General features: G+C 53.2%; 1 protein-coding gene across 6 annotated transcripts in view; it reads right to left on the bottom strand.

Annotated features, from left to right (window-relative positions):
• LOC113209590 (uncharacterized) overlaps positions 1–11367 on the bottom strand; it is a 32419-nt gene that overhangs the window by 7849 nt on the left and 13203 nt on the right. For 3 of the 6 annotated variants that reach the window (XM_052267262.1, XM_052267261.1, XM_052267265.1), the window contains exons 4-14: positions 9723–9899; positions 9407–9598; positions 9156–9332; positions 5599–5781; positions 4704–4883; positions 3419–3643; positions 2355–2528; positions 1925–2129; positions 1321–1437; positions 964–1095; positions 695–872 (exon numbers count right to left, since the gene is read on the bottom strand). In XM_052267262.1, the coding sequence (XP_052123222.1) occupies positions 695–872; positions 964–1095; positions 1321–1437; positions 1925–2129; positions 2355–2528; positions 3419–3643; positions 4704–4883; positions 5599–5781; positions 9156–9332; positions 9407–9598; positions 9723–9899 (1940 nt within the window). The remainder of the gene's footprint in view (positions 1–694; positions 873–963; positions 1096–1320; positions 1438–1924; positions 2130–2354; positions 2529–3418; positions 3644–4703; positions 4884–5598; positions 5782–9155; positions 9333–9406; positions 9599–9722; positions 9900–11367) is intronic. The other 3 variants (XM_052267263.1, XM_052267264.1, XM_052267266.1) reach the window with 3 other exon arrangements.

Below are 11367 nucleotides of genomic sequence, written 5' to 3'. Positions count from 1 at the left end.
CGCTCGGATCGCATCTGGGTGCAGTACAGGCTAACCACCGTACGCCCGTCTCCTCTCTTTCTAACTCCCTCCGCCCTACCCCCCATTCCCGGTCATGCGGGCTGGTGGGAACCTAGTCGATGGCTGTAAACTCCGGTGTGAGTGAGATAGTCAAGAAACCCGGCCCTCAGCTGGGAGCCTGAAAACACCGGATCCCATACCGAACTCCGAAGTTAAACAGGCGGGTCCCCGTGTCAAAGCGGGGTGGGTAGGGCCCACATTTTTTTCATTTTTCATAATTGTATAGGTAAAGTGAGTCCGGCTCTAAGAGGTATTTTAACTACCGGTTGCACGGAGGTGATTCACGTCTAAAGCTTAGTGCTACACTGCCGCACTGCCCGTAAGGCGCTCTGGCCACCTGGGGTAGGCGAACCCGCCAGTCGTCGTGGTTATGCTGTACCGCACGCAGGCGTGCGTGTTGCCTACCTGCATTTTCCGTTGGGCGCTACGGCCCCCTGGGGTAGGAAAACCAAACGTGCGGTAAAGTATTCCTGCATATAACTGCACCGCACAAAAATCAGAAAAAAGTGAAAAAAAAATATAGAAAAAAGAAAAATTGGTTTACGCTTGTACTTCTAGTTAAGGTCTCCTCGGTTGAAGCTCGAGCAACCGGCGGCGAGTTTTTTTGGGGAGGGAGACGGGAGTGCAGGCTTACGGGGTGGCTGTCGCTGTGTCGCATGTCGGGGTTGCCCGCCACGTGCGCCGAGTCCTGCGGCGCCCGCGCGTGGCCCCGCGGGTGGTCCTGCCCGTCCGGCGACAGGTTCTTGCCCAGCAAGTGCCTCACCAGGTCGCGGCTCGCCTCCGAGGGCTGCAGCAGGCTGCTGTCCTGGACACTGCCGGCCAAACAGAGTATACCGCGGTGTACAACGAGCGCGGAATAAGATGAAAAAAGCAAACGAGACGGTAAAACGTTTCCGGCCTCACGTGTCGTGGTCCATGACGGGCGCTCCCCAGGGCTGGAACTCGACGGACGGCGCGGGGGTGGCGGCCGTGAGCCGGTGGTGGTGCACGACGTGGTTGCTCTCCTCGTTGTCGCTGTGGCCGCCGGAGGACGAGCTGAAAACCACCAATTGTCATCAGTTTGTTGGTGCCAATGATAGCCAATTTTTATTGTCAAATGCAAGTAGTCGTCAGCTGGTTCTAAAAATGATCGTCACTTGCCCAGCGTCCATTGTAAAAGCGGTCTCGTGCCTAAAGTCTATTTTCAGTCGGCCAGTCTGGTGGCTATTGCCGATTACCAAGCGTCAGGTGCGCTCTCTCCCAGCTCCCGTCCCCGCTCACCTGCTCCCCTCGCTGGACCAGGAGGACAGCGCCCGGAGCCGGGCGGCGTAGAGCGCGGCGCGGCGCTGGCGCACCGAGCGGCTCCACCGCAGGCGGGGGTGCTTGCCCGGCACGCACCTGCGCACGGTCAGCAAAGTAAGTGCGGCAATAAGGCGTGAACAGTAATAACGGCAAAGAAATAAAAGCGTTCAGTTTAGCAGAGAGAGAGGTCAGAACAATCAAGGAAGGCCAAGGTGACGGTCGGAGTGCATCGACACGTGAGAAGACTAAATTTAGACGCGGGGGGCACGTTGCAGCCGGGGGCTGTTAGCACGCGTCGTGGCGTGGCGGGGCGTGGCGTGGCGTGGCGTGGCGTGTCGCGGTCAGACCGCGGGCCGCGGACGGGCGCACCGGGAGCCCCGCGGTGTAGAGCCGCCCGGCCCGCGGCCAGGACCTGTTAAGCGCGTTAAGGCCGCCCATATTGACGTCACACAACAAACACGTGCACTGGAAATTAAAGTGCAGGAGACTAGGCAAATTCGCGCGCGGATTCACCAACATTTTGTTTTAAAGAAACAGGAGTTTTGAGATGGGACATGTTTCGAGCCAGCAGGCGCGGTCTCACCTGGGCAGCTGCTTGGGGCTCCAGTCGCCGCTGAGGCAGGTGGCGCCGGGCGGGCCCTCGGCCAGCACGTAGCCCCTGTCGCAGTCGTACATGATCTGCTTGTTGTTGGTCACCTTGCGGACGTACGGCCGGTAGTCGTACAGGCCCATGTTGCCGACCAGCATCACCTTGCCGTTCTCGACGTAGCCGGGGAACGGGCAGTACACTGCAAAAAGGACAGGGGGGATGAGGTTGGGAGCGACTCGCCAGTCAGTACGACGGAGGGGCGGCCCCTCGGCCCCTGGACCGTGCCCAGTGCGAAATGCCATGTCGGAAGGCTATCGGAACGATGTCAAAACGACAGAAATCGCGTCGTTTCGACCTTGTTCTGATAACCTTCCGATATTATTATTTCCGACGCCATGTCGCTCTGGGCGGCCCGTCTCCTCACCCTCCTCGCACTGGGGGATCTCCCCGGACCAGTTGCCGTAGGAGCACTCGGTGACGTCCTGGCCGCGGAGCGTGAAGCCGTCCCGGCAGGCGAAGCGCGCCCGCATGCCGTGGTCCGTCTTGGGCGCGATCACGTAGCCGTTGCGGGGCACCCGGGGCATGCGCTTGCAGCGCGCTGCACACGATGCAATCCATGCCGCGTGCACACAGACAGACAAGCATCCATGACCATGGTGTGGCGAGCACAGAGCGTCGGAGAGGTGCTCTGCCCTTAACCAATGCGATGCGATCGACTCCCCCCTGCCGCTTTCGTCGTCGTCGTCGCTGTCCTTCCCAGAAAAACTGTGCGGCCTAAGGAGTAATGTGAATTTGAACGCGAATGTGAATGTGGCTGGTCCCCTTGCCGCCTCCAGCGGGGCTCTGGCGCAGGCTGGCGCGCCGCCAACCTGTTCTCCAGCAGCTCCGCGCCGCTCGGGCCCGGCTGAGGGCATCGCTATTCTTTCCTCCAGTTCCACGAATGAAGCCATTCATCCGCATTACCGCCGCCATTCCAGCCGCGGCTGGAGCGGGGGAGCTCCACAGCAGTGTGGGGAGCTCCGGCAGTCTGGTCATCACCATCGACCATCGGTCTCCGCCAAGCATCCCCAGTACCACCGCCAGCCCGAGCGCCACCACCAATACCACTAGCACTGCGTTCCCACTCCGGACAGAAGGGCCCCAGAGACTCGCCAGTTAGGTCCTTTGAGAAAACAACTTTACTTCGAGCTCTTTCCTCCCCCACCACCCCGGCGCTGCCAATTGCCCTACCTAGCCCCCCCCCCCCCTTTTCCACACTCACACACACACACACGCTCATACATAACAAGCAAACAAAACAAACAAAATACACGAGAACGCGAAGGCTTAAACGGATTCATCCATCCATCCATCCTTCCAACAACCCACCCCAGACAAAGAGTTGATCAATTATTATTGTCAATTATTCACCAACACACAAAACTTTATTACTCTCTGATAAAAGAACTATGAACAATTATTGCTAAAACCTGGTGAATCTGAGTTTACCTGGCTGGCACTTGGGTATCTGCGTCCAGGTGCCGTTGTTGCAGAGCACGGGCGTGCCGTTGTTGAGGAACTCGTAGCGCGGCTCGCAGCGCACCATGAGCTGCTCGCCGTGCGGCACCGTCTGCGCGCCGTCCGTGCTCATGGTGAGCGGGTCGTCGGTCGAGTTGCTCATCACGCCCCGCGGCCACACCGTGCCGTTGATGATCTTGGGCACGACGCACGGCGCTGCATGCAGACGGGGTGAGCGGGCGGGCGGAGGACAACGGCACAATGCGACAACAAGCAGGTAATGTGAACGAGAAGCGGTGAGCGAGGTTACCGAGGGGTCCTTGACTCAAAAAATTCAGTGTACACCCTTAGAAAAATCACGAAAAAATCATAAAAACTTAATCAAAAATCACGAAAAAATCATAAAAAAAATCATAAAGAAAATAACGAAGAGTGAGAAAAAAATCACAAAAAATTACAAAAAATTACAAAAAAATCAAGAAAAATAGAAAAATCGGTGCACGCTACAATTTATAGTGAAGGACCCCTCGGAGGCTACCCCTAGAGCGGGACTCGGGTTAGGCACCCCCTGGTATGGGCCCAGAATTAAGGAATCATCCAGAAAGTACGTCCGCAATTCGCCGTTTCGAGCCTGCCAAGTTTAGCGTCGGCAAGGTCTCATAGCGCCTGATAGGTAGGCACCATCTCGCCTTCAGCGCATGCGCGTACAGCGGGGTGGCCTACCCTGTGTCTCGCAGGCGCCGAGCTCTTATCATTCACGGAACGCGGAATGAATAAAAAGTGAAAAGCAGACGTACTTTCTGTACAATCCCTGTTACGCGACGCAAAGTGACACTCAAGGTGTACACTTAAGGTGACACTGCTCAAGAAGCACTGAAGGTGGCAATCACAGTGTCACTCAAGTAGGGAAGCGAAGTTGGAAAGAAAGCAACTAAAGGTAGACCTCGAAGGTGGCACTCATGATAGCGGCGCTCATGGTGACCCCCAAGGTGGCACTCAGGGTTGCATCCTCACCCAAGATGCCATTCTCCCTAAAGGAGGGGTAGCTTTCAGCCCGCTTTCAGCAAAGCTAATCAGGCCGATAGACAAAGCCAGGCTCATGACAGTGCATCACACGCGCTCAGCAAGAGTGAGGGAGAGACGGATCCGGTTTGATTCCGCGCCGAAAGCAAAAGCCTTTCTCCCGTGAGCCAGCTGAGAGAGCCTTTCTCTGTGAGCGCGTGACCGGGGGGTAGGTTTGCGGCAGTGAAGCTAAGTGAATGCACTACAGGCTCACCCATGCAGCGGGGTGTCGGGTAGCGCCAGTGGCCGTCGATCTGGCAGACGGACGAGGCATTCCCCTCCAGGCGCATGCCCTCCTTGCAGCGGAAGATGACGGAGGCGCCCAGCAACGTGCCTCCCTCTAAGTTCTCGAGCCATCCGTTGTACAGCGGCCCGGGGTCTCCGCAATTGATCTCTACATGTCATTTGTTTCAAACATTGTCCATTGTCAGTGAATCTGTTCCATTACCCCGTTTCTTCATATGTGATAAATGCTCTTTTTCTCGTCTTCGTGCGGTAAAAGTCGCCATGCGTGCCTCGCATGCAGACCTCTCACGCATGAGCACACTGTAAAGATATTAGAGCGCAAACTTTACGGCTTTGTATTTTTAAATTACAACAGAAAAAAAGAGAGCTTTGGCTGATGTCATTGTTGCCAAGAAGCCTTTAAATTAACGCTCTATATACCGAACAGTGTGGATCTAGGAAAGAGGGTAGTGTTGGAGTGCGCTCTAACTTAGAAGTGCGCGGAGTGAAAGCCTCGAAAGGCAGCCGAAGTAAATAAAGCGAGTTCGTCAAAAAGTTGCGCAAATGCCAAACATATCGGAAATGGCCGCCACTGCGTGTCATAGTCGGGCGCGCGAGTGCATCAGCTGCATCATCTGCCTCATTCCACAAGATGCACTTTGAGTTGCTGGTAAAACAAAGGGTTATTTTCGTTTTTCATAGTAGTATGCATTTCCGTATGCGACTGATACACAGCCGAAATCGTTCATAGGTTCAGAAGGGGCCTATTATTGGATTTCATTTACCCTAGTTGAAACCTAGGTTCTAGGTTAAGAAAACAAGTGTAACCCCTTGCTTTGCCAGCAGAGTTGAATAGTGTAGTAAAGGTTTTGATGGTGACTCACCTTGGCAGGCCGGCTTGTGCCCGGACCAGCGGCGGTCGGCGCCGCAGCGTCTCGTCGAGTCGCCCACTAGCGAGTAGCCGTAGTTGCACTCGTAGGACACGACCGAGTTGTAGGCCTGGCGCGTGTAGATGGCGCGCCCGTTGGTGGGGTTCTCCGGGGCGGGACACTCCACCTCTGCAACCACTGCGCAACCACAGACCATTTCTACATACAAGAACCACGCGAAATTTGCCAGAAAAAAATAAGAAGGCCGGTAGAAATTATATTTGTATCGTTTCCCCATTGCGTTCGGAAGTATACTTCCTCTTATAATCAAATTATTATAATCAAAGGAAAAGTAAAACAAAAGGGTAAAACTGAATTCAAATAAAATTGTTTTTAAAAATTTGAGGGGTTTGTTGTCGCGAAGAAGACAACTTTTTCCTCTGTATGGCGCGGCCTTTTTAGCTTCAGTAGCAGATCTGGATTTAACGACTAAGTCGTCAGTGTTTCGATAAACTTGTTTCCCGCAATGCCCAAAGACTTTCTCGTGATCACTGGTGAGGATGCCAGGATGAAAATGAACAAGAAAATGTGAGAAAGGAGCGGAAAACTGATGAGACAGAAAACGTTCATGTTATGTATGAGATTGCGTTCTGCCTAAAGTCAGCTACATGAAAAGAAATCTACTGGTCGCTACAGCTAATATTGGTGGTGCTGAGGGTGTAGTGAGTGCTAGGAAACAGAAAAGTCCTCCGTGAGCCTTGTTTTGTGACTAAAAATGCATTATTTAGGGAACATGTACCGTCAGGGTTTCGTCGGGTTAACGTCGTTGTGACTATTTTAGAATGTTTCCAATTTCGCCATGCAAACTCTGTTAAAAATAAATCTGAACCAGACATGGACACATAGTGCAATTATAAAAGGCGTCGTGCTTGGCTAAAGAGTAAAACAAGTTCTGAAATATTTTCTTTTTTTTCTTTTTTTATTCATTTTTTGATCGCTACACCCGTCGTCCGGGGATTTTGTCGTGCGACCACAATGCGATATAGCTGCCTGTATCGAGGGAGAAATCACTTGCGTACTAACTCGTACACCCATGCTTGTACTGACGTACTACTGTGTACTAGCAGCGTAATAACGCGTAATAATGGCGCCTTAATGGTTAGAGAACTCGCGTAATATCACAAAAATAACGTAATAATGTAAAAGTTGTTTTGCAACGACACAAAAATATGATGTACTCAGGTGTACTAACGTTCTAGCTTGTGCACTCTCATCTGGAGTGATTTCCCCCTCGGCCTGTGTAGTGCACTGCAAGCCATAGGGGCGCCATAGGCAAGTGTGCAAACAGTGACAATCTACGGACGGCATAACACGACGCTTTGGTAAGCGGTTTTAACGATCATGACAATTATGACACTCGTTATGCAAATATCAGCGGAAAATGTCCCATGCGTAATTAGTGTGAAACGACCACTGTTTTTGTTAATTTCGAGATTTTTTTAATGTGCAAAATATGCAGTCCAGCCCCTGATGTGCACGACACTTGGTTGGGTGAAATCAAAGTGCCTCTACGTAAGCTAGGCGGGTCGGTCGGCACGGTGACTCGAGGCGCTGGCCTGCTAGCTCCATAAAGTTTACATTTTTGATCGTAAATGTTCTTCCCCTCCCTTGGATTTTTGGCAGCTTATTCAACCCCAACGTGCCATTGCTGATCAAAGTTTACTAATGAGAACGTTTTTCGTTAGTAGACCGCAGTTAAATTGTCCTCATTGGCTGCCACGCAACTCCCGCCGTGGTCTGTCCAAAAGGAACAGAAGGTAACCACCGTGCTAACACACGGGAGTCTCTGCACGTCAAAATCGTATGGACGATTTCCGAGTGCCATTCATATTTAAGAGGTAATTTAAGATATTGAAACCGTTGTCTGTGAGCCCACTTATGCCCGTACCGAGGAAGTGGCCGGCCATACAGAAATAAAACAAAGTGTGTTCTTCTCAATAATTTATTGAGAACATTATTGACAGAGACACTTAAATTAACACAAAGTACAGCACACGGCTCACCCCGGATAACTATTGGTAACGAGAGTGCCGCAGAGGCATACTGCAACAAAACCGACATTTGCCAGCGACGAAAAATTAATGATTAATTAATTCTATTACAAGTTTAGCCGCCAGGTTCTGAATGTATATTAACGGTTTCTATATGCTTGGACTACAGGAGTTATTTGGGTCGTCTGGTTTGCGGTTTGAACTAGAAATGGAAAGCCCCGGCACCGCCCCGAGCCGGTCTAAGTCCTCTAGCAACCGTGGATCTTAGCCAACTACTCTAGTGCTTTCGCGTATGGGGTTCGATGCAGGTGCTATTTTCTAGTTCAAATATTTACCTGTCGTACAGCCTGAAGGTCCAAATTAACATCAAACACACCAATAATACAGTATTAGCCAGAAATACACATGGACAATGTGCAAAGAAAAGTGAGAGGATAACACAGTTAGTCAAGATTGAGATCGAGAGTTAGATGAAGGAGATGCATCTGTTCTCTTATTAGCCTATAGCACGTTAAGCAATATTATAAGACAGGCGCATGTTAATGTTAAGTGCAGGTCGAGCTGTCCTCTCCGCAACCTAAGGGGCAAGAGTCACTAAACAGCACTGGAAAGCACAAATCATTAGTCCATACAAGGAACGCGACTCTGTCAAGTGCTACAAATAAAAATCGGAAAGAGAAAAGAGAACTAAGTAAATATCCTCTCTGCCTGCTTTTTCGGTGCTGCTGTGGAAACAGACACTTCTTGTCTCTCTCTCTCTCCTCTAACGTCAATTGGCATATTGTCCATTTCCCACTGAGGAGGCAGTGATCGTAAAGACTCGACTAGCTGTCGTCGTGAATGAGATGAGAGTGGTGATGGCGACGACTAAAACTACATGCCTGGCAGTACGGGCTTAAATACAGGCTACCGAACTTGGGCGAAATCGAGGCACCTCCTATAATTTGCTCGAAGCCGACAAAAATTACTCTTGCAGCCAAAAAATATCATGGGAGTAAACATTGATATTTTTTGAATTAAAAAAATAATTTTGGACGTATGCGAGTCATGTGCCTACTTCCCAAGTTTTCAACTAAAATGTCACATGTTGACGGATTGAACTATGTCATACCGTGGGTGACATTGTTGAGGTTTCCAAATCGATTCTACGAGTTACACAATCATCAAGTCTCTACAACGGACTCAGCGAATACAGGGAGACAGAACAGACAGGACAGAGGGGGAGAGAAGACAGAGAAAAATGAGGTATGAATAGTAGTTGATGAACAGCAAACAGCGATCCTACTTGATTCCATGGGCCATTTTTTTCGAATGACATTTTCTACTCTCTTTTTTAAGGCCGACAGAACACTTAAGCAACATCAAATTTATTAATTTTAATAATAATCGTGACTAATCAAACTCGGAATGCTTCGCTCGCTCACTCGGGCGCGAAGGTAGTCCCCGCGGGGTCGTCGAGCTCCCCTCGGGGCTCGGGGGGTTCGGAACTCGGTTCGGAACCTCGGTCGGAACGCCACTTACGCACACAGGTGGGCAGGTCCTTGGGGCTCCAGGTGCCGTCCGCCTGGCAGGTCCGCTCGGCCCGGCCCACCAGCTCGTACTCCTTGGCGCACTCGTAGGTGGCGCGGCAGGTGTACGTGTAGCACGAGGCCTTGTGCCAGCCGTTCTCCGGGTCGGCGGGCTGCCCGCAGGTCCGGGCTGCAACACGGCCACCGTCGTCTGAGCGAGTGTGCGGCGCGACCGGGGTCGAGGACGGGTGTGCCAATACTCACGCTCGCAGGAGATGTCCGGGCCGAACCAGGACGCCGAGCCGCCCATGGCCAGGCACTTGGCCGTGGGGAAGCCGTTGGTCACGTAGCCGGAGTGGCACTGGTACTTGAGGGTCGTGCCCACGTCGAACGTGGTCTGGGCGGGCAGCGCGCTGTGCCGGGCGTGGTCCATAGGCGGCGGAGTGCGGCAGTACACTGGAGAGAAAAAGTACAACACGACTCTAGCACCGTACCGCTCGTTTCAAAAACGAAACGTTCAGATAAACGATGAATAATGTGGGTGTCCAAATAACACCTCAGCTGCAGCTGGACACCTTACCGCTCTTGCAGGTGGGCGCCTGGCCGGACCACTTGCCGTCGGCCTGGCAGGTGCGGACGCGCAGCCCCACCAGGTGGAAGCCCGCCTCGCACGTGTAGGTGGCCGAGTCGCCGAAGAAGCGGCCCGTGGTGGTCACGTTGCCGATGGCCAGCTGGTCCAGGTCCGGACACTCGCGGTCTGCGGACAGCGGATAGACATGGAGAACAACGCTCAAACCACGAGGAACAGCGGGCAACTTTGACCATCGATCGTTTTTCTAACTGTTAAAAAAAATTAGCTTCACGCTGCTTCACAGTATTCTGGAACAAATTGTCCCTGAATTCGAAGAAAACGCGACATAGTAAGTCAGCGTACCCCCCGCACACGTGCCGTGTGCTGGTCGTGGCGCGTCTCCCCCTTCTCCCCTGTATCCACCCCCGCAGCTTCTCATCCTCCTCGCTAGCTAAGCTACGATGGCGCCCGGGCGTTTTAATCGGCGCTGCGAATCTTCACACCCTGGTAGACATGAGTTATCTTCCCGATCTGATCTCTGCACCGCCCCCACCCCGTCCCCGCCCCGCCCCCGCTGGAGGTGAGGTTGACTGCCCCTCCGTGCCAGCCATGGCCGCCGCGGCACAAAATCATCCCCTTTACTCTTGCCTTGCCCCTGAGTCAGTCGACCGGGCGGGGCGGCCGTGGTGGACGGCACGACGCCGCTCCGCTCCTGCCGTCGTCGGCGCGATATTAATTATCGGCCTGTAATCGGATATCGGCCGCCCTGCTCCGCCGGCTCCAATAGGGACGACCGGGACGACCGTATAGACGGGCCGATAGACTGCGCGATACTGTACACGTGACGGGGCAGGACCTGTGCGCCGGGCGGGGCGAGGCGGGGCGGCTGCGTGACTTGCGGCGGCCAGACGCGGAAAAGAGGCGAGACTGGATGGGGCCGGGGGTGGCGGGTCGAGGGGTGAGGAGGGAGGGAGCGAGGGTGCTCTCCGATGCGGCTCATTGCCCAGCTGCCGCTACCCCTTTGGCCTTTGGACTTTATCTCACGGAGAGCACGCGCGTTTAAACTTTGATGGTCTCCCGCTCTCCCGCCCCCGTGCCCGTTGCCGTGCGGCTCGGCGGCTGAGCTGTGCTGTGCCCGGGCGCGGGGCCGGGGCGCTTGTGCAGGGCCCCCTTTCTTGTCCCTTTGCACGCGGAGAAGGCGACGGGGCCGTGGGCATTACCAAAAAAGTTTTGCCGAATCCTCCATAGGAGAACCTGGGGGGCGGGGGGGAAAGAGAATCGGGACGGTGGAGGTGGGTGGCTGTGGATAGTGTATGAGGAGCCGTACTGTCCGGCCGATAAGACAAAAACGGCATTCTTCGAATAATGTATTGAGCTTGATGTGTTGTGCGTCCGAATGAGAAGGAGAAGAGGGAATCTGCTGAGGTTAGAGTAGTGACACCGACTCTACGTAGGGCGTTTTGCGTTCGTATCTTTTTATTTTTCCCTTTCATTTATATTTTATTTTGTTTCGTCGCTACGCACTCCCTCCCCGTTTTATCCCCTCTCTCTTTTCTTTTATTTCCCCGAGCCTCCTTTCTGCCACCACATTCGGCGCCAAAGTCATTTGTTACTCCCTCATTAGTGCTGTCAATGGAGAGGTGCCCCCACCCCT

The sequence above is a fragment of the Frankliniella occidentalis genome, unplaced genomic scaffold (genome assembly GCF_000697945.3).
Source record: "Frankliniella occidentalis isolate FOCC.00 unplaced genomic scaffold, Focc_3.1 Scaffold49, whole genome shotgun sequence".
Classification (NCBI taxonomy): domain Eukaryota; kingdom Metazoa; phylum Arthropoda; class Insecta; order Thysanoptera; family Thripidae; genus Frankliniella; species Frankliniella occidentalis.
The sequence above is the reverse complement of the archived record's forward strand: the minus strand, read 5'-3'. Positions and strand labels throughout refer to the sequence as shown.